General features: G+C 46.1%; 1 protein-coding gene across 1 annotated transcript in view; it reads left to right on the top strand.

The window, feature by feature from the left end:
* TUFM (Tu translation elongation factor, mitochondrial) overlaps positions 1-22839 on the top strand; it is a 210473-nt gene that overhangs the window by 37568 nt on the left and 150066 nt on the right. The window contains exon 2 of the mRNA XM_078652266.1: positions 13553-13599. Coding sequence (XP_078508392.1) covers positions 13553-13599 — 47 coding nt within the window. The remainder of the gene's footprint in view (positions 1-13552; positions 13600-22839) is intronic.

Genomic DNA, 22839 nt, shown 5'->3' with positions numbered 1-22839 from the left:
AATCCCTCCCTGTTAGAGAAAACTCCGCAGCAGGAGTATAAGGAAAAATTAAGGTCTAGTAAAATAAGTCAGCCAGTTTGATTGTCTAAGTCCTCCCCTAGGTGAAACGGTTAGACCGGTTTCTGACATGTATATAATAGACCCCCACAGAGAGAGAGTTAGTGAGAACTCTAAAAGTTGCATTATTATTTTATGTTTTCTGCTATATTTTAGCCTTATGATTTCCTGCACATGTTATGCATTTTACTTGTGTTTTCCAGTTTCTCATGTAAATAAGTCTGCTAATGTTACAGTAGAGCACACGTTTAGTGATCTGCCTCCTCATGAACTCTCATATCGTCTTGCTATGCGTAATAATTCTTTTATCCGCATGTTACATTATTCACACCTGACTATCATAGGAATTCCCACCTAGTACATACTAGACACAAGAGAGATCTCCCGATTGTCGATTATACTGAAACTGCTCTAGAGCAATACATAGATATCAATAAAGGTGTCTTCCCCTACTTAGGTACTGTCGTGAATAGTAAACTGATACGTAGATTAACCAGAACACTTGAAGCAGTAGTGATTGAGACTACTTCTGCTCTAGGTAACTTAACCGAAGAACAATCCTTTATGAGAATTGTCGTGCTCCAGAATCGTCTCGTCCTTGACGTCATACTGGCCGATAGGGGCGGGGCATGTAGAGTCATCGGATCTAGTTGCTGCATTTTCATTCCTAATAACGCGCCGTCTGTTTATTCAGCTATAACCAGACTCCATAAAATTGCCCATATGTTACACCAAAATCCAGGCACCTGGACATGGTCCGGTTGGTTCTGGAATATAATTTCCGCCTGGGGATGGAAAGTATTGTCTTTTCTAGGTATTGCAGTAGCGATCATATTCAGTTGCTGCCTCTGTTTACAATGTGGCCCTGCGATTTGCGGCATTTGTGCTACATCTTGTATTCCTAGTCCCAAGTCCCGTTCCAAATCCAGTTCCAAGAAGATTCGAGACGAGCAAATGATACTGTCTAAAATGATAGATGGTATCATGAATATTGATGTTTCCTGATGGAAACGTAGTGACAAGGCGGGAATGTGGAAAAGTAAATTTTGCCATGTTCTGTGTCCCTACGTGTCCTCCATCTTATGTTATGTGTGCATGATTAATATGCATATGTATTCCCCATGTTCGATTAAAGACGCAATTACAGTTGTGTCCATCTCTAGTATGCCAGTTTCCAGTTCTCGTGAATACTACGAATATTAGGCCTATGTAAAGTTGCGTTGCCACGTTTCTCAGTGTGCACGTTATTTCATTGAAAAGTCCCCGTTTCTAGGCCTCAAAAGGGCCCGGACACCAGATTCAGCTCCTGTCTCCTGAAACCCTCGCTGAGGAGCGATACAGCCCCCACCTGTATCCTCGACCCTTCACTTACTTCCTGCCTCGCAGTGCCCGGCTCGGCCTGGCTCTGCCTACGAGTCTGCCAAGAGTATGTTATGATTCTAGTTATCAGTCCAGCCCTCCTTCTCTGCATTCCTAAGCTACTGAATCGCATCAATAGTTTCCGTCATCGTCTAGCCTTTACGTCTCCATGTAAGAGAAATACTGCATTTACTGGTCATTTAATATTCTTCAACGCACTACATGTAGAATAATGCATGCATCAGTCTTAGAGTCTGTTAGCCTTTACCCCGATAACTTTTGGATTCTATCAACATGTTCCCTAAACATCAGATACTAGATATTGTTTAGGCACATGTCGCCCTGACTCTCCAGACTTCAGTCTCTGCTCCTAGCACAGAGTTCATAGCCCCCAGCTTCTCCTAGTAACACGTCATTGTCAGTTTGCGCGCACCATTAGGTTAGAGGTCCCGGCTCCTTAGGTAGCCCCCTCCATGTTTCCGCCCCATTTATGACATACTCTGTTACGTTTACATCACATGTCTATGTATACGCCTCCTGTTACACCTACTTTCACCCTTATCTTTCGCGACTGCTATTGACCACACCCACTGCTCCGCCTATTGTATTCACTGTAATGCAACTGTTTTAGTATATATGCTTGTGTACTGTTATTAAAGTTAGCGCGCTCATCCCAGATCCAGCCCCGGCAGCTGCCGGGCCCTGTCATCCTATTCCTGTGCAGGTTGTCCTGTTCCTGTCCTTTATGCTGTATTAAACCTGCAAACTCCTACTACCTCGAATCTTGACTCTTATTTATTGAGCTATCTGTTATTCATTTATCCATTCAAAAATAGAGGTATTATTTATTTATTTACCACAAGTCGGGAGTGACTCGCTCGAGGGAGGGAGGATATGCCGTTTTTTGCAGCTAAGTAACACGGATAAATGGAGATGGCATATAGAGTCTGTGAAGTGGGCTATCACCTGACTTAATTTCTTGATATGATCATGGGGACTTGAACGATCGAGTTGAAAGGGTATAACACCACGCCTTTACAAGATACTTCGCATTTTCAGAGGAATGACACTGAAGTGCTGTAAATTTGGGGACGCGGTTGTGCTATCGAGTAGTGGATAGCTAGCGAGTCCTTGGAGGTGAATTCATCGAAAAGAGGGGAGAAAGTACGTTCGGGGCGACCACTCTCTCACATTACGATAGAATGATAGCGTATATCAGGTACACCTCCCTTCCTTACATCGTTTATTATATTTCATTTGCCACGCAGAAAATTGAAGGGGAAGAAGAGTAACCGACACTTGCGGTTGCAGTTTTATGAGAACTCTACCCTCCCGGCTGGTACGAGTACTGATGGCTGAATGAGGGTAATTAACATTCAGTTATATGCGAATATTTTTAAGGGGACATCCGCCCAGGTAGCAGGTTTGATACAAAAGTGTTTTTATGTGTGTTTTTCAGTTGTGAAGACTAATTTGTCCATATGCAGTGGCATTAATATAGATGACGCCCTGAAGAAATTGCCATAAACTCAGTTGGCAATGAAACATGTCGGCAAGTAAAGTGGTGTTGGTTGGATAGTCAGTAACCATTACCACTTTCTTCTTTTTTAATCTCCGCACCCAACACAAGAGACAGAATAAAATGGCATATCTGTGTTGTTGTGTGGTTTTATATGTTGTTTGACACGTTACTGGTTATTCTGTGGTCTTCCATCACTGCATATTTTCACAAAACTATTTCTTTTGTGTTTCTTGGACACATTTTCTTGCTTTGAGCTCGATGGTGCCAATGATGAGAACAGGGCAATCCTGGTGAGTACCTGCCAGGTTCTAGTTGGTGGTGCGCCCGTGAGGTGCCATCTTGCTCTCCTACACTTTTTCAGTTTTCACATTACACAGTTTGACACTTAAGTGTGGTGTATATGTTGTCTCGCAACTGAATTTTACTGTGTGGGAATTGGGCGATTGTTCTAATGAGGCATAAGTCCACGATACACCAACTACCCCGATAACTAATGGAAGGGGAGTACGTTTTGTAATGATAATGCAATAAATGGTGTCCCCGAAAAGGATAAAACTAGAAGTGCCTACAGAGTTTAGGTCTCTTTTTGTACAAGTTGATCTGACTTGGCACCTTAGGAAGAAAGAGTCTTTCACCTTCAAAGGAACAGGGAAGTAACCCCACGCATTCAGGTGGTAGTTCACTTAATACCACCTGCGTAGTTAAATCGAATTAGGTGACTGTCAAGGAAATGCCAGAGTTAATTTTCCCCTTCCCCCTGTGCAAGGAAAAGAATTGACACCAATCTTATTCAGTTTCAGATTTATAATGGTTCGGTAAACTCGTTGTGCACTAGCACCCTACTTCACTTTACTATTCAACATTAGTTCGAGATCAGGTGGCTTCACAGTCTCAGTTTGTTTGTCTTGCCAGGATGGCTCCTACGGCCAACACGACAAAGTTAAATATTATTCACAAAGGGAGGGGGGTCTCACCCCTGGGACCTTCAGCTTCTGATCTCGGGTCCTATATCAGCCCCCAGGTCTCTCCTTACTTGTGATGAATAGTGTTTATATCCGACTCTGCCACCTCTGTCAGTTGAGGGAGACCGGAGTTCTCAATCAGCCACTCTCTGCTCCCAACGACGCCTCCCTCGCAGGTCAGGCCGATCTACCACAGGGCCGACACCGAGGGGAGGTCGCGCTGGAACAATGGAACCGTGGTATTTACCACAACACCGCCTTTCGTTAAGCCGCCTCAGTCGCCTTCTTAGCGAGCGGCACCAGTGAGCAGGCGCGGGAGACTAGTGGCTCTCCTCCGGTCCTGCGCGTACGCTGCAGTTCTCCGGTTGCCACTCCGCCCCCTTTCAGAGATTAGCTGTCACTCTACAGGGCCTGCGCGGAACCGCGCCTTCACAACTTCCCCGGCCACTCACTCCGCTTTTCCCTCAGAGCGGCCAACGGCTTCCGGGTGTCTTCGCCACTAATTCCTTCCCCTCCTTCTCAACCAGTAACTACCAACGTCCCTGGCTACGCAACCAGGCTTAGGGCTGCGGGACAGGCAGCTCACTCCACGGGGGCCCCACTACCTTCCACCAGGTTTCACGTGTGGAAGACGATCACTCGATAGCGCTGCTAAGCACAGGTGAGGGGGAGGACAGATGGGACCAGCGTGGGCGGAATGTGGTTGAAAGGGGGGGGAAATTCGCTCTCACTATCCTTTCGCTACTGTAGCAGGGCCTTCAAAGGTTCTAGGTTATTGTTCGCTCACTGGACAGCGGGGCAGCACTTCCTCTCAGCTCACTCCCCTAAAGTCTCTCAAGTTCACCCCAGGCTAGGGGTCAGTCCTTCTTGACTCGTGAGGACCTTCTGTCCAGGGACATCAGGAACGCAGTCTAGCAGGGTCAGGTCTGCAGGAAGGGGGAGCGGTGATAGCAGTAAGGAGGCAACCCGTAGAAAGAAGTCAACCCTCTGAATGTCCTACCCCACCTAGCGCCACAGCCTGTACTCCAACTGACTCTCTCTGTATGACAAAATGGCCGCCCTCAGGTTGGCCTTTTATACCCCTAGTCCCAAGTGTCCAGAACAGGCCAGAAGATTCTAGATCCCCCATATAAGTCTATGGGCCAGTCCCTGAGGTAATCAGTTGTGGCAGTTACCAGCCACCATTTTGTGTGACTAAATTTTCATCTTTATAAGGGGCACCTAGGCCTTAATAAAATTATGGGGACAAGGTAGCACCCACCCCCTAGGACAACACTTAAAAATTTCAGTGGCCAAAAAAAAATGAAAAGTACTAGGAGGCAAAAAGGGACAAAATAAATAATAGGAGGGACCACTCAAAGGGCCTACAGGTCTAACACTTTATCACATGTATTGCAAGGTTTTATTGAAACCTTGCCCTGGACCTTCTCAATCTTAGGGATGCATCACTGAAGGAAAGTGGATGTTAGCGTATAACAAGGATGGTGTGCTTTCTGAAGTAAAAAAACGCGTGCAAAATGGTTTGCCACCTGTGCTGAATTCGCAGAAAAATGTTGTACCTTATGAACAGGTCTCTGCAGAGTTCTCATCAGAAAATGGTTTAACTAGACAACATTTGTTTATACCACCTGAAAGTTTGGGGAACAGGTTAATTTGTGCTCCGCATGAAGAGCATCCTGGGATGTCTGGCACTAAGAAGTTACTAAGAAAGTATTATTGGTGGCCTGGCATGGATGTTGCTCTGAACCATTGTAAATAAATGTTCTGAATGCTTAGTGTCTGATAAGCACTGTAAATTCAATAAGCTGAAAGCTAGTATACTAATCTTTTACCGGAACAAACTTGTTTCTTAGTTGCAATTGATTTTTCAAGTGTTTCCACAGGACATTACATTTTTGCTTGTGCTTACTGATTATTATTCTAAATGGATATTTTAGGAATTTGTTTCTATGCCTACCACTGACATTTGTATTAATTTTTTTAGAAAGTCTTTACTAGTGAAGGAATTCCTAAAATACTTGTTTCTGACAATGGCACTCATTTTGTGTCCAAAAGAATGATGTTCTTTTTGGAGAAGTATAACATCAAACATGAGAAAACGCCTCTTTACTTTTCAGTGGCAAATGGATTAGTGGAGAGATACAATACTTTTAAAGAATAATCCTTAATAGCATCCAGGTTAGATGTATGCACATCTTTACATAAGAAAGTTTGGAACTATCTTAATACCCCTCATTTCGTCACAGGATTTTCACCATTCTTCCTACTAGGAGGAAGAGATGCAAGGACTAGTCTTGCTCCCAGCTAGGTTGATGTTTCGTGTCAACATTTGGTTGAAAAGGGTTAAAACACATTCTAGTGTTTATGGTTGTGTTGGGGAAAATTTTAATCACAGATACAAAATAGCTCCAAGTGATGCTGAAGTGGTGCAAAAAAGTTTAAAAAAATATTGAAATATGAGACTGGGTGTTTGTTAAAACAGTAGTTAAAGGAGAGTCTAACTTTTCAGATCCCACACAACTTTTGTGCCTCGCGCAGTCTGCTGTTGTACTTAAAGATCGTGGGTGGTAAAATAAGAGTGGTATTGTGCGAGTAATCGCAACCCTACTGTTTTTGATTAATCTGTTTCACTTTCCACATGTACTGATACTATGGGGGAATATCTTGTTGCCTATTAAGTACAAAGATAATCGTTTTTATTGACTTTTATTTTGTTTTCTCTTGCAATGTATATTGCTTATGCAAAAACAGTTGATGGACAGAATGCAGAACAATGTCATACATTCACCCCAGTACAGAGATCTGGGCCTAAATCCATCGTTTTTTTGCACTTCACACCACCCCAGGTCAGACATGGCCATATGCAAATCAGCCTTGACCCTGTGCCTCATGGGAACAGTCCAGCCCGAACTGCCAAGCCATGTCTTCCCTGGACCGGAATCAAGCATCCTAGGACTGGTTTCTGGCTATCAGCGCCATCAGCCAGGATAGCTTAACTTTTTTGCATGTATATTGCTTATGCATTTGTAGATTTTGATATCTTAGGTTGTATTAATGTAACCTGGGGCGAGGGGCTGGGGACACTTGCTAGAGGTGGAACAGGCGCCGCAACAGGAAGAGGCTGACCAGAGTATCGGATTAGACTGGGCTTTATTTTGATTGTGCGTCTTGTCCTGTAAGTGAGTCTTTCTTTAGCGAACTCCCGGTTATCCGTGTTGAGGCCTTCTTTCTCCAGAGTTCCGGACACGTGGTGTTCTCTCGGGACCGCCTTCCCCGGTGTAGTGATGGTGGAGCCAAGATGGGGAAGAAAACGGACAAGAGGGAGGCCGTTAGTTGCCAATCTGATACAGAGTCTCCCCAGGGGAACCCCGTGCTAGTGATGGGACACCGGTGTGAACGTGCAGTCGAACAGGCACACTCGTGAATAGTGCTTCAGGGAACAGGAGCGAGGTGAGGAAGGAAGGAGGAAGGGTAGAAGGGGGGGGTTGCGGGTAACAGGTATCGGGAAAACACACCAAGGAGAGGCACAAACGGGGAACTTATACTAAGTACTGGGAGCACTCTTTCTCCCCACCCAAGCCGCCCAACGCCGCCGTACCTGAGCAAGCCACACTCCTCCCTCGGGAGTGTGGCACGGCGGAACACAGGGTCGTTGGCCTCCTGGCTCTCCTCCGCAATCCGGTAAACCGGTCCTATCGTCCTCTTCGTTCTCCAACGTAGGATTCTCCTCGCCTTCGCCTCTCGAGCCGTCGGTGACGTCACACGCCGCATACAGGGCTTCCCCTGTTTTCAACCATCCCGATGCGTCCACGTCAGTGGTAGGCGTGGCCTCGTCTCCGTCTATGTCCGCCCAGTTAAAGGAACCTGCAGATGTTTCCTCGTATTTTCCTTGGCGTGGTTTCCATTCATCCCTCGGTGACTCCGACTGTAGGGTAGAAGGGGAGGCATCATCAGGTGTCCACCAGTCGACCCGGCCACCCGTCCCAACCCTGTTACACTCCTCCCCCCTTGGATTCTCCCGGTCGGGGAGAAGGGGCACCCTCGACAGGTAATCAGCGTTGCCGTTCTCAGTCCCTTTTCTGTGTACTATCTGGAACGCAAAAGGCTGAAGAAACAAAAACCACCTGAGTACCCTGGCGTTCTGAGTCATGTTTCTCTGCATCCATTGCAGGGGAGCGTGGTCTGAGTATAGAGTGAACGTTTTTCCTTCAAGGTAATATCGCAACTTGTCGACAGCCCAGCGGATCGCCAAGCATTCCTTCTCCACTGTAGGGTATTTACATTCCCTTTGGTGTAGTTTACGGCTTATAAAGAGGACGGGGTGTTCCAACCCATCCTCGCCAGACTGCGACAAAACTGCTCCGATTCCAGTATCCGAGGCATCTGTTGCTAGAGAGAAGGGTTTGTCAAAGTCCGGGGGAATCAGCACCGGGCTTGAGGTGATGGCTTGTTTTAGGGCTTCGAAAGCCTTGCAGGCTTCTGGGGATGGGTATTTCCCGATGCTGTTTTTGTTGTTGTTTTTAAGGAGATCTGTCAAAGGAGCGGCCAGATCTGCAAAATTCAGGATGAACCTCCTATAATACCCTATCAGCCCTAAAAAAGCCAGAAGTTCTTTCTTTGTGGACGGAAACGGGGTGCTAGTGATTGCTTTTACCTTCTCTTCTTGAGGAGCGATAACCCCTTCCCCTAACATGAACCCCAGATATTTCACCTTGGAAAAAGCCGCCCTTGACTTCTTTGAGTTTATGTGCAGGCCTGCTTTTTGTAGGGCCTTTAAAATGAGGACTATGTGTTCCAGGTGGTCTTCCCATGTGGTACTAAAGATGACGATGTCATCCAAGTACACCGAGCTGTATCCGTTGTGAGGGGCCAACACCGTATTCATTAGTCTCTGGAACGTAGCAGGGGCTCCGTGAAGCCCGAAAGGTAATACCGTGAACTCAAACAGCCCATCATCGGTGGAAAACGCTGTTTTTTGTCTATCTTTTTCACGCAGTGGTACCTGCCAGTAGCCTTTAGTCAGGTCTAAGGTGGTGATGTATTTAGCTTCACCTATCCTCTCGATCAGCTCGTCTACTCTGGGTATTGGAAATGCATCGAAGGAGGATATCGCATTTAACGCCCGAAAGTCCATACAAAACCGGGTGGACCCGTCCGGTTTAGGGACCATCACAATTGGCGAGGCCCAGTTGCTCTTTGAGGGACGGATAACCCCTAGCTTAAGCATGTCCTTAACCTCTCTTTTCACGTCAGCTCTCCTGGCGGCCGGTATACGGTAGGCTCTTTGTTTGACCACCTTACCGGGTTCGGTCTCTATGCAATGCTCGGCTAGATGGGTACATCCTGGAATGTCTGAGAACATTGGAGAGAACTGCTGTAGCTTTTGTCTGAGTTCCTTCATTTCCAACTCTGTCAATTCGGGGTTAACTGGTAACTTGTCTAGTGTGGTACCTTCCTCTCCTGATGGCACTATTAGGTTAGCGGATTTGGGTGGGGGCCCTATCCACTTCTTTAACATATTTATATGGTAGGTTTGTTGTCGTCCAGGGGTGACTTGTACCCTGTAAGTAGTTTTACCTATGGTCTCTACTATTTTATAGGGCCCCTTCTATTCACTCCTGAATTTCTGGGTGGATGACGGAAGAAGCACCAAAGCCCAATCCCCTTGGTTTAGGGTCCTCCACTTCTTGCCCTTATCGTACTGGTGTCTCTGTTTCTCCTGTGATTTCTCCAAGTTGGAGTACGCCAGGTCCCTCAATTTGCCCAGCCTTGATTTTAGCTGTCTGGTATACTCTAACAGGGACCTTTGTTCAGCCGCCTCTTCTTTCTCCCATGCTTCCTTTGTGATTTCCAGGAGGGATCTGGGCTGACGTCCGTAGAGTAGTTCGAACGGGGAATACCCTAGGCTGCTCTGTACTTGGGCCCTCAATACGTAGAGTGCTAGGGGCAACAACTTGTCCCAGTCTTTATTCTCGGCTGTCAACATTTTTTTCAAAGTGGTCTTGAGAGTGCGGTTGTATCGCTCAACCAAGCCATCTGTTTGGGGGTGGTATGCTGAGGTACGAATATGTTTTAGTTCCAATGTTTGGCATACCTCCTTCATCAGTTTGGAAACAAAAGGGGTTCCCTGGTCTGTGAGGATTTCCCTGGGGAACCCTACTCGTGAAAACAGCTCAATTAATTTGTCGGCCACGTTTCTTGTTGTAGGTGCACTGAGGGCAAAGGCTTCAGGGAACCGAGTATTGTAATCGACAATTACTAGGGCATAAGTTTGTCCCCTGGTGGTGCGAGGTAGGGGACCAATAAGGTCCATTCCTACCCTCTCGAAGGGATTGCCTATGACTGGTAAGGGTTGGAGGGGCACTGCAGGTGGTCTAGTCATGTTCTTTTTCTGGCATACCTCGCACTGTCGGCAGTATACTTCTGCTGTTTTGTAAATACCAGGCCAGAAGAAGAGTCTGGTGATGTTTTGTAAAGTCTTTTCAGCCCCACTATGCCATGCCATTAGATGTGCATGGGCATAAAACAAGATTTGGTCCCTAAAGTCTTGTGGAACAACTAATTGTGGCGAATCACCTGCCTTCCCTTCTCTGTACAAGAGGTCGTTGATAATTCTGAACCTGGGATACCCTTGATTTGGTATTGCCTCGGCTACATGGGCTGCCTCCCATGCGTTCAGAAGGGATGGATCGTTTATCTGGGCGAACTTAAAACCCCGATCTAACTCCCAGGGGTCTGTGGTTAAGTAAGCTGCTGGTGCCTGTTCTATATTTTTCCGGAAGAGACTCAGGAAGTCAGGGTTGTCTACCCCTAGAATCAGGTCCTCAGGTAGCGTTTCCACTACTCCTACCTTTACTACACAAGGGTCTCCCCCCAAGGGCCTAAGGGTCAGGTGAGCCACAGGATACGGTTTCACGTCTCCGTGTACACATCTGATGTGTACTACCATGTTATGGCCGAGCTGAGAGGGTAAGACCAACTGCTTCTTAATAACTGATTGTTTGCAACCAGAATCTAACAGGGCTTTCACACACTTGCTGTTTACTTGTACCCTTACATAAAAAGACGGACCCATCTCCGTGGTGTACATCACGGCCCTTGGAATGTATCCAACCTCCATGGGTTCTTCGGTTGGTCTTTTCCGTGGACACATTCTGGCGATATGTCCCCACTCTCCGCAATCGAAACATTGTGGACCCCTTATGGTAGGCAGTTCAGGGCGAATGGGTCTGGGTTTTATCATTTCGGGGGTCTGCTTTGGTTTTCTGTCTTGCTTTGCTATTCCTGGGGGTCCTTTGTGACCCTTGTCCGTTTCCCAAGGAAAGGCACGGGGCAGTGCCCTGTTGTAATTGGAAGCCATCTCAATCGCTTGTTCAGCCGTAAGGCCTGAATGCTGTCCGAGCCACCGTTGAGTGCCGTATGGCAAGGCCTCCATAAACTGTTCTAAATAGATGCTGGTCATTATCTCCTCTTTACTCCTACTCTCTGGTTTCAGCCATTTATCGGCTGCCATCTTCAGTCTTAGATATAATGTCTTTGGGTGTTCCCCAGCGACCCCCTTTTCTTTTCGGAATCGCTGTCTGTAGGCCTCTGTGTCTAAGCCCAAGTGGTCCAGGATTACCGCTTTGATTGTTCCATATGGTGTTATCCCAGCATGATTAGCCACTTGGTAGGCGGCTTGTGCCTCACCAGACAACAAGGGTGCAAGAAAGAAGGGCCATTTGTCTTCAGGCCACCCACACGCTCTTGCTGCACGCTCAAAGTTAAGGAGAAAAGCGTCGGGATCTTCCCCTTGCACATACTTCTGAAGTTGCATCCCCGAGGGATGTGGCCCATATGCCCGTCTCTCCGTTGGTACAGGGACGTTGGCGCTTTGTACTACTTTTTGCAAGCCCTCGATTTGCGCTGCAATCGTGTTTTTAAACAGGTCGCGGTCTGCGTCTGCAGTTGACATCTGTTGGCCTATGGCCCATTCCAGTTTTTGCTGTCCCTCTATCAACTGCTGCACCACCTGTTCCATGGCTGTGTCTGGTACGGAGGGGAGAGATCCCACTTCTGACACCACTGTAACCTGGGGCGAGGGGCTGGGGACACTTGCTAGAGGTGGAACAGGCGCCGCAACAGGAAGAGGCTGACCAGAGTATCGGATTAGACTGGGCTTTATTTTGATTGTGCGTCTTGTCCTGTAAGTGAGTCTTTCTTTAGCGAACTCCCGGTTATCCGTGTTGAGGCCTTCTTTCTCCAGAGTTCCGGACACGTGGTGTTCTCTCGGGACCGCCTTCCCCGGTGTAGTGATGGTGGAGCCAAGATGGGGAAGAAAACGGACAAGAGGGAGGCCGTTAGTTGCCAATCTGATACAGAGTCTCCCCAGGGGAACCCCGTGCTAGTGATGGGACACCGGTGTGAACGTGCAGTCGAACAGGCACACTCGTGAATAGTGCTTCGGGGAACAGGAGCGAGGTGAGGAAGGAAGGAGGAAGGGTCGAAGGGGGGGGTTGCGGGTAACAGGTATCGGGAAAACACACCAAGGAGAGGCACGAACGGGGAACTTATACTAAGTACTGGGAGCACTCTTTCTCCCCACCCAAGCCGCCCAATGCCGCCGTACCTGAGCAAGCCACACTCCTCCCTCGGGAGTGTGGCACGGCGGAACACAGGGTCGTTGGCCTCCTGGCTCTCCTCCGCAATCCGGTAAACCGGTCCTATCGTCCTCTTCGTTCTCCAACGTAGGATTCTCCTCGCCTTCGCCTCTCGAGCCGTCGGTGACGTCACACGCCGCATACAGGGCTTCCCCTGTTTTCAACCATCCCGATGCGTCCACGTCAGTGGTAGGCGTGGCCTCGTCTCCGTCTATGTCCGCCCAGTTAAAGGAACCTGCAGATGTTTCCTCGTATTTTCCTTGGCGTGGTTTCCATTCATCCCTCGGTGACTCCGACTGTAGGGTAGAAGGGGAGGCATCATCAGGTGTCCACCAGTCGACCCGGCCACCCGTCCCAACCCTGTTGCAATTAAGTTTTGTCCTTCTGTTTTCTATTAGGAAAGGCAGATGTGGTATTGGGGCTGTTGTACATGTTGTGCACGTGTATATGTTGTGCACGAGCTGTCTACATGTTGTAAGTCTGTGTCTTTATATTCAATTGTATGTGTTTGTCTTCTGTTGCCTTAGTTGCTGCTGCTCTCCGTCCGACATTCCAACTGGATTATCGGTCTGGACAGCAGCATTTCCAGAAGGTTCTTGCCTGCTCTTCATGGGCGTTGGTATTCTACTTAATAAACTTACGACAGTTTCTTGGTGTGTGATTTATGTGACACATGCACACCACAGTATGGTTACATGAGAGAGGGAGAGAAACTGACGAAATTACGGGCAAGCTCAGAATGTTAATTGTACTGAATCGGTCTCTCAAAACAGGGACGTGTATTAAATTTGTAGAAATGTGTCTGGACGCCGAGATAGAGTTCCTAAACCTGGGACTATTCTGGGAAATCTTAAATGTTTGTGCACCTACCAAAGTCTGGATAACATCCCTCATTGCCAGAGTCCTCCTCTTTCTTTGATCCTTGGAGTCTCACTAAGTGCCCACTCTCCTGTCAACTTAATGTGCCGATTTCCTGAGTTAATCTAATTTGTGATAGTTTTCTTTTCTTTCAGTTTTAGGAAGGCCAGTTTCCAACTTTCTGCATAGCAGCCTCCAGGCGGTGAGTCTTTGTTGCCATTGATGCCTCATTTTGTACTCTGGTGTGTTTTGTCTTTATGCTGGTGAAGAATGAAGGGCTGAGCATTCATTGGTTTGGGGATGGTTGGTTTAGTACATAATCTCAAATGGAAAGGAGGGACATGACATGGAGGCAGCCCTCTTCAAAGATCTCCTGTGTACCTTGTGTATATTTTGCAGAAGCACGTGGGTCTGACAGGAGGACTGGTACAACCCAAGTGCCTAGTCACCAGAAGAACCCCATGAGAGTGAGAAGCAGAAATGTTTGTTAAATATGACTAATGTACATACTATCATTCTATTCAGAATTCTTCACGGATGGAAGGGTCACCAAGAGAGGGGTATTCTGAGCCTCCATGTATTACATTTTGTTTTTCTTTACACAATCACTGGAAAATCACGAATTAAAATATCAAGATTGAATGCGGTGTGTGAGGAAATGGTGTGTATAGCACTATATGATTGTGTGTTCTCGCCTTATAATAAATACACTTACCAACCCCTTTAGAACAATTAAGTTTCATTCGTCAAACCTTTAGCTCAACTCTCGGTAGCTGTGGCTCTGAGCAGCAAGGCTTGCATAAAGGAACAAGTGTAAAGTATTTAAACAGCACCAAAGCAATTGAAGAAGAAATCCACACGACAGCAAAGAAATCAGACGCCAATTTATAAAAATAAACTATTTTTATGTATTTTCAGAAACCACAATGAAAAGATTAGCAGTGTTCCGTAGATATAGAATTTACAAAGTATATTACATCAAGCAGTTCATTCAACCGCCAACAAGCATCGGCAAATTCTACAAATTTGATACTTGAAACTTTTTCACCAAAAAGGGTGGCTAGTTGTAATGCTGTCACTTAAGGCAACAAACTCTGATAGGGAGCCATTCATGGGGGCCAGCAAGGTTCTTGGAATTCGTTACCTCTACAGGTGAAGCAGTCTCCAGGCAGTTCCAAGCACTTTATCTCAATTTGCAGTGCATTCCAATGGAATTGGTGCTGATGCAAGGGATGCTGAAAATGCTCAAGGATATGGTGCAGTCGATGGGGGTCTTCTTGAGATTATTTCTTGGTCCTTGAAGGGGGCGAGGTCCTGGTTACAGGGTTGACCTCCCTCCAAGTCCTCTTGGGGCTAGCAGAAGTCCAGTTGCCACTGGGCTACTAGTCCTCCGGTATTGCGGTCACAGCCAAATCCTTCCCTGGGTGATAACTGCTTCTGGGCGACCAAGCTGTCCTCCGATGATTCTACCTGGCTCAGGGAGTTTGGGTGCAACTTTAAGCATCAGGTCCTGATCTCTCGTGCTGCACAGTGGCGTATGGCGGCAGCTTGAAGATTCTGGGCTACCTACCTGCCTCAGCAGGCTTCTCAGCTGCTGTGTCCCTAGGTTGTGAACAGGAGGCCAGCTCCATGGCCCTTGGAGTCTATTGGCTTTGTCTGGGCACTGGAGACGACTACTTCTCCAGCAGGACACAGCAGGCACCGTCTCTATCCTTTGCTGGTCACCAGATTTAGCTGGTGCAGTCCACTTCGGTGCAGCCTCTCCTTGCCAGTTCCACTGTGCGGTACAAAAGGGGGTGGTGATGGACGGAGCATCTGAACCAATCAAACACTCACACCCAGTCAAAAGATCTGGGTTTAATCCATCACCGTTCTTTAGCCCACTTTGCCACCCCAGTTCAAGGCAGTCCTTCTTCGGTCCTTCTTCCACTCCAGACAAGATCTGAGTTCTGCGTGGATTCCTATATTGCAGCTGCTTCAGGCTCAGCGGATAGAAGCACAAAAACATTATGGCCAAGTCTGAGCAGCCAATGCAACTATACAGCGATCTTTGTTGAGGTTACTAGCAAAGTGTCCCTCTCTACAGAAATGGTGGAACTCCAGCAACGTGTCTTTGACGTGTACGATGTGGGATCAGTGTCAAAAAGTCCATTGATAGTCATGATTGTCTTTGGACTCCATGCAATCTAAAATTAAGGACTTGGAAAATCGACCAAGACGAAACAACCTCTGTGTTTTTGGCATACTAGAAGGGAAAGACTGTGCAACCTCCGTGTTTTTGGCATACTAGAAGGGAAAGACGGTGACCATCCCACATCAATTCATGGTAAAGCAGTTTGGGGAAGCATTTCTCGAATTTGCCGACTGGGACACGGACTCTCAGATCTGGAGGGTGCATAGACTTCCTATTAATTTGATCAACAAAACTAATTCCTCCAGCGCCATGGCAGTGAACTCTCGCTCTAACCTGATTTACATGAGCAATTTTCTGTTAAGACACATGGTATTTCTATTCAAGTGCACACCATCTCACCTGTGATGGTCGATTCAATGTCCATTTCAGTCCGCTCAGATCTTTATAAATCTGCGATGGACAGGCGCTGGAAAGTTTGTCAACTCATTGGTCTGCTAAAGGCTGTCGGAGCACAGGTCTTCTTGCAAGAACAAGCCGGGTTCAAGATCATCTAAAATGGTTGGTTGCGATAATACTTCACAGAACAGGATGCTGCACAGATCATACACAATCTGAAGGGGAGTTATATAGATTGTTTCTGCTGTCCTTCTGGTTTCTTATACTGATATGTATACAATAATCTTCTTTTGTTTCAACATGGGAGGGAGGGGGTTTTGATGTTTCTCGATCCCTTTCTTTTTTTGATTATTGGCCTCTTCCCCATTGCTTGCTTTTCCTGTTACTTTCTTACTTCGGGGTGCAGTCTGTGACAGGTGGTTGTGGAGAGCATATGGGGGGGGGGGCCTCTCTGGGTTGTCTAGTCCATTGACAGCCTTGAGACAGGGAGGATTCCCTTTGCCAGAGTTTTGGGTGGGGGTTCGATTGCTGGAAGGGGGGCGGGGTCTGGTGGAGGATAAAATAAGTCAAATGGTCAATCACTACTAAATGAGGTAATGCTTTCTTTTTTCAGACTGTGAGTTTCCTTTGATGTGGGCTGTTTTTTTTTTTTTCGAGCTGATTTTTTTTTTTTTAAATTGGTGCATTCAAATGTATGTGCTGGAACGTTTCTGGCCTAAATATATCTAGCAAACAACAACGAGCCAGAGAAGAGATCAAAATGTATAAGCCTCACTTAGTATCTTTTGCTGAGAAGCATTTAGCCTATACGGATCGATTTAATGTTGAATACAATGTAGTTGCTAATACATCCCAGTTTGTTTCTGTTCAGGGGGTGGGGGAGGAGGGAGTAAGCTATTCTGGCTAATGGAACTCTATAACGGAAGAGATTAAAAACCGCTGTGAATCCTAGAGGTTGATGGTCGATTGCTCAGCTATTATTTAATGGCACACAATATGCGTTTTGCACAGTTTATGGGCCAAATGTAGATGAGCCGGACATTCTGGACTGATTATCTCTTGAGTTACTGTAATGGTCTGGCAAACTCTTGGATATGGGCAATTTTAATTGTGTCCTGGAATAAAGTATTGATTCCACCAATCACCAGGCCTCTCCTCGAATGGTGTAAACCAGGGCTTCAATTCTTGAACTTGCTCGCCTACACTGGAGTGATGTATGGAGTGGTCTATACCCATCTGAGCCAGGATATACCTAATATTCAGCTCCGCAGTGACACTACTCTAGGATAGACATGTTTTTTGTTAGTGGTAGTTTACTACAAGCAGCAGGTATGGGAGTGTTTCCCAAAGTTACTTCTGATCACAACCCTGTATTACTATTCTGCCATTCTACAGGCAGCAAGAAATCAGCTGCATCCATTTTCTTTTACTCTCAATTCGGAGTATCTCCAATTTATGTAAAAAACCCTGTTTGAGTTTGTGCAAATCATCATTGGCACCGCCTCCCCGCCGGTTGTCTGGGATGCAATGAAGGCCAGGGTCAGACTAATTTGCATGTAGCCAGGTTCTGAACTGTGATGGTGCAGTGAGCTAAAAAACGGTGATGGATCAAGCCCTGACCTTTTGACTGGGTAGGAGTGTTCTGCTTAATTCAGATACTCTGTCCATCACCACCCCCCTTTTTGAATCGTTTTGGCCACCACAAGTGTGCAAGGGTATGCTCAGATGTGAGTCCCTTGCTCACTGCACCATCAGGATTCAAGCAAGCCGGGCCGAAGACGGCTGTAATGCCAGAAACCGGTCCCCGGAAGCTTGTTTCCTTTCCAGTAAAGAATTGGCTTGGTAGTTTGGTCTGCCCTGTTCCCATGATGCACTGGACCAGGGTCAGACTAATTTGCATGTAGCCAGGTTCTAAACTGGGATGGTGCAGTGAGCTAAAAAACGGTGATGGATCAAGCCCTGATCTTTTGACTGGGTTGGAGTGTTCTGCTTAATTCAGATACTCTGTCCATCACCACCCCCCTTTTTGAATGGCTTTTATTAGGGGCAGTACACAGCAGTTTGTTCTCTGCAAAATTAGAGATGTCAAATGAACGCACATTCACTCTGTTAGTTAATACTCAATTAGAATATATACATGCGTGTGACATTGTATTTGGGGGTGTCTGATCAACATATACTATATCTTTCTCTGATAGACTATCTGTCAATCTTGGGGAGGGCATAGAAAGAGAAGGCTGCAGTTAGTTTCAGTTGCAGTCGGGCCCTTCAGTATCCGTATAGTGAGCAGGTTTTATCAGAATTCTAAGAGCCTTATTCGCTCTATTAAAGGAGATGATCGTATGGTAAATACCCATCCACAGGCAATTGCAGAGTAATTCTGTGATTTCTAACAGGGTCTTTATAGTCGGCTTCAAATGTTTGACTTGACAGGGCTTGGTAAACCCTTCAGGAATGCACTTTACCTACTCTTTGTGAGATACATGTCTGCTGTCTGCTGTCCAGGTAGCTTTATCTATGCTACCTTCTGGCAAGGTGGTGGATGATGATGTAATCCTGTTAGAATTTTACAAAACTTTTCAGGATAATAGCTTTTCTCTTTTGCTTAAAGTCATTTACTTTATCACAGCTAGCGGAGAGGTGCCTAGTTCTTGGAACATGATCAATATAGCCATTTTTTTAAAGAAAGGTGAGCCACCAGAGGAACGAGGCTCATCTTGCCCCATATCTCTTATTAACATCTACAAAAGTATTCACAAAGATTCTTGCAGTCCTTCTTGCTCCTCTTATGTCCGGTATTGTGGCGCATCAGCAGCCTGGCTTTATTCTCAGGTAGGACATTACTTGCTATGTCAATGTCGCAGCTTTTAATGTGGCAGAGAAATCGGGTTTGAATATGGGAATTATACTGTTAGACGCTTGAAAACGTTTGATTGCATTGTGTGGGAGGGTCTCTGAGCAACAATGGCTGCTTTTGGCATTTGTGATTGCTTCTTTAAATGGGTACACGCTTTATATAGCAGTTCTAGTGCTTGATTGGCTTATGCGGGGGCATCTTCTATACCTTTCTGGATCTATTGTGGCACCCGGCAGGGGTGTCCGCTATCTCCTTTACTATTTGCTCTTTATATGGAGTCATATCTTCGTTCCCTGCATTAGAATGATTATATTCAAAGTATTCCCTCTGGCGGCTGCAAACCTAAAATTGCTGCATATGCTGATTATGTGGCGACCTACTCTTCTAATCCATCAGCCGCTCTCCATTTTATTATAGATGAAGCTAATAGATTTGGTACATTCTCTGGCTACAGGCTTAACATAGGTAAAACTCAAATCCTTCTTAACCTCAGGCCAAAAGTTCCAATACCTGGGGTACGCTCGTCAGCCACATATTTGGATATCCAGCTGACCTCACAAGTGCACAACGTGTCAGGGTAAACTATGAGCCTCTCTTACAATCTGTCATATAGAAACTAAAATGCTGAAATAAGTTACCCATTGGCATCATCAGCCAATGTAATATTATTAAAATTAATGTACTGCCCAAATTCTTATATTTATTATGACAATTCCCTCACTGGTCCCAAATTCTTTTTTCAAACAGTTAGACAGTGTCATCTTCAGTTTTATTTGGGGCTATAGGCGAGCTAGGCATGCAACATAGCTTATTAAATTACCTTATAGTCAGGGGAGGAGGGTGATTGGGGGGAGGGGGGACCGCTTCAACTCTCTGGGTTTAAGCATTATTTTTGGTTTGCTTTTGCTGGGTATCTCTGCAATCTTTTGGCAGTTGGCCATCCACACTCTACTATTTTCTGTTATTGCTTTCTGCTAGGAACTGATAGTATATATTTTTTATATAGACTTGGGGATCCCAGCTATTTCAAGTGGGCTATATTTAAGTTTGCTAAGGATATAGACTATATATGGCAGAGATTATTGCTAAATATTCTCTACCCCTTATGCACCCGATACACCTTTATGAGACCATGCCAAGGCTTCCTGCTATATTCCATGATCTAATTTACAAAGCCTGTGCCTACTTACGGGGTAGAACGCTAAGGGCATCTTTACGATTTTTACAGGTTCCATATATTTGATGGGCTGCAGGTCACCTATGATCTCCCCAACCATTTCCTCTTTAAATCATTACAGATTAGGGATTTTTTTCATGATTTGCTATAAGCTCATATTGATTGTCACAAGCTCCGATCTATCAAACAATCATAGGTTTGTTAAAGCGCAACTACTTATTCGAAAGGGGTGGGGGGGGATGATGTGAAGATCCTTGAAGTTTATGTTGATCCGTCGAAGAGCCAGGTTTTGAGGTCCTTCATGAACTTGGAGAGTGTTGGCGTCTGTGTGAGGTCGAGTGGGAGGGTCCCATGCCTTGGCTGCGAGGAAGGTGAAAGAGCGACCTCCTGTTCTGGTCTTCCTTATGCAAGTCACCGTAGCAATGGGGAGCTGTGCTGATCAAAGGAATCTTTGGAGTGCGTGGAACAAGAGGCTGTGTTTCAAGTTGGCTGGTCCGATGTTGTGCATGGCTTTGTGGGCATGGGTGAGAAGCTTGAAGTTGATTCTCTTCTCGATGGGGAGCCATTGCAGTGTCGGCAGGTGTTGGGTGGTGTGGCAGGTTGAGGACTAGTCTGGCGGAGGCGTTCTGGAGTTTGCGGGTGAGGTTCTGCTTGTTTACGGCATCAACATAAGATAATTGGTTGTAAACATATGAAATTAAAAGAAAGGAGCTTGATACAAAGGGAGGGAGAAATTATTAGACCTTCATAAGCTCCTCTATACTTGTTGTTGGTGACCTAAGTATAGGGAATGTATTGATATAATGATAGGTTAACATCCCTTGCTTGAATTTATTGGGGGCATTTGAACCTGAAGTAAGGTTCAAGACTTATGTTTGAATTTGTTCCATGTTTATAGTTTGTATAAATATTGTATATATGTGTGTGTGTATATATGTGTATATATATATATATATATATATATATTTGTTAAATGTTTGTATATATATATATATGTGTTTTCAAAATAATAGAAAAGAAGAAAGATAAACAGAATATAGAAATCAATATTTTGAATCCTTTCTGATTTATTAATTTGTTGGACCTGCATGTATAGGAATGAAGTTTATCCAGAATGCAAGATTGATTTAATTCTGAAGATAACATATTGTGTCAAGGAAAGATAATTAGTAGTATCTGTCCTATAACTAATGTATCCAAAGAAAACTGCACCGTGGGCATCATTGTTTCTACTGTTAGATTCTGGCGTCGAGAGCATTGCCGTAGTCTGCTGCTGATGAGGGCGTGGGTGATGGTTTTCCTGTAACCAATGGAGATCCAATTGAAGGTCTTTCGTAGGAGTCGAAGGGTGTGGAAATAGGAGGATGAGACCGCGTTGACTTGGCGGTCCATTTTGAGTCAGAGACCAGGATTATTCCGAGGTTGTGTGCATGGTCTGTGGGGGAGGGTGGCTCCCCGATGACGACGGCCACCAGGAGTTGTTCCAGGCGCCAGGGTGTGGGCTCATGATGAGTACTTCGGTTTTGTCCGTGTTGAGTTGTAGGCAGCTGTTCTTCATCCACCTGTCGACCCCTTCCATTCCTTCTTGAAAGTTGTGTTTAGAGACACTGGGTTCATTGGATAGGGAGAGGACGAGTTGGGTGTTGTCAGAGTTGGATACAATGTTGAGTCCATGGGGTCTGATGATTGGTGTGAGCTGGGCCAAGTAGATGTTGAACAGAGTCGGGCTGATGGAGGATCCTTAGGGAACTATGCAGGTGGTCGGCTGCATTGTGGAGTCTGTGGGCTAGGGTGTGGTGAGAGACTGTGTCGAAGGCTGCGGAGAGGTCCAGGAGGATGAGGGCCACAGTCTCCCCTCTGTCGAGGAGGCAGCAGTTGTTGTCTGTTGGTTGGGGCGAGGAGGATGGTTTTGGTCCTGTGGTTTTTCCTGAAGCCGGATTGGGAGGTGTTATGGATGTTGTTTTCTTCAATGAAGCGGCGAGCTGGCTGTTGACAGCTTTTTTTATGACTTTCGCCGGGTACTGGAGTAAGGAGATGGGTCTGAAGTTTTTGAGGTCGGTGGGATCCACCTACGTTTTTTTCAACAGCTAGTTGATCTCAGTGTGTTTCCAGTCTGGGAAGGAGTCCTTCTTGAAGGAGCGGTTGATGGTTCATTGTAGCTCGGGGGCGATGAAGTTGGCCGCTCTGTGGTAGATGTTGTGGGGGACCGAAGTGGGTTGTCTTCATGGTGTCTTCAGTGGTGAGTCAAGTGTAGGGTGGGGGGTGTTGCTTCTGCGTGATGTTTGTTGTCGAAGTTGTTGTACATAGTCTTAATTTTGTGGTGGAAAAAGGAGTAGAGTTTATCGCAGAGGTCCTGGGAGGGGGATGTCGGTAGTCACACTGTTTGGTTGGAGAACTCTTTGATAATGTTGAAGAGTTCCTTGCTGTGTGCGTGGGTGGAAATTGTGTTATGGAGAGCTTTCTTCCTTGTCTTTCTGATGAGCTTGTGGTGGGCGGTGGTGGCTGCTTTGAAGTTGTTATGGTTAGCTGTTGTTTTGGTGCTTCTCCATATCTTTTCGAGGCGTCTGCAGGTTTGTCTGGATTCTCGGAGTTCGGTGGAGAAGCAGCGGGCTTTCTTGGAATGTGTATTAGAAGTTTTCTTGAGGGGGGCGATGGTGTTGGCGATCCAATTGTGCGGGGTACGGGCTTAAGTGGTTGAATCCTTGTCTGTGGCGGTTGGAGTGGAGCTGCTGAGGGAGGTGATGAGCTGGTCGTTGGGAATCTTGTTCCAGTTCCTGCACAGGAGCTAGAGTGGAGGTTTGCGGGTGGTGATTGTTTTGAAGGTGAAGTGGGATGCAGTGATGGTCCGTCTGCAGGAGTTCGGAGGTGTGTTTGAAGG

This window comes from Lissotriton helveticus, chromosome 7 (assembly GCF_964261635.1).
Source record: "Lissotriton helveticus chromosome 7, aLisHel1.1, whole genome shotgun sequence".
In the NCBI taxonomy this organism is placed as follows: Eukaryota; Metazoa; Chordata; class Amphibia; order Caudata; family Salamandridae; genus Lissotriton; species Lissotriton helveticus.
This window is presented reverse-complemented; position numbering and strand designations above follow the sequence as displayed.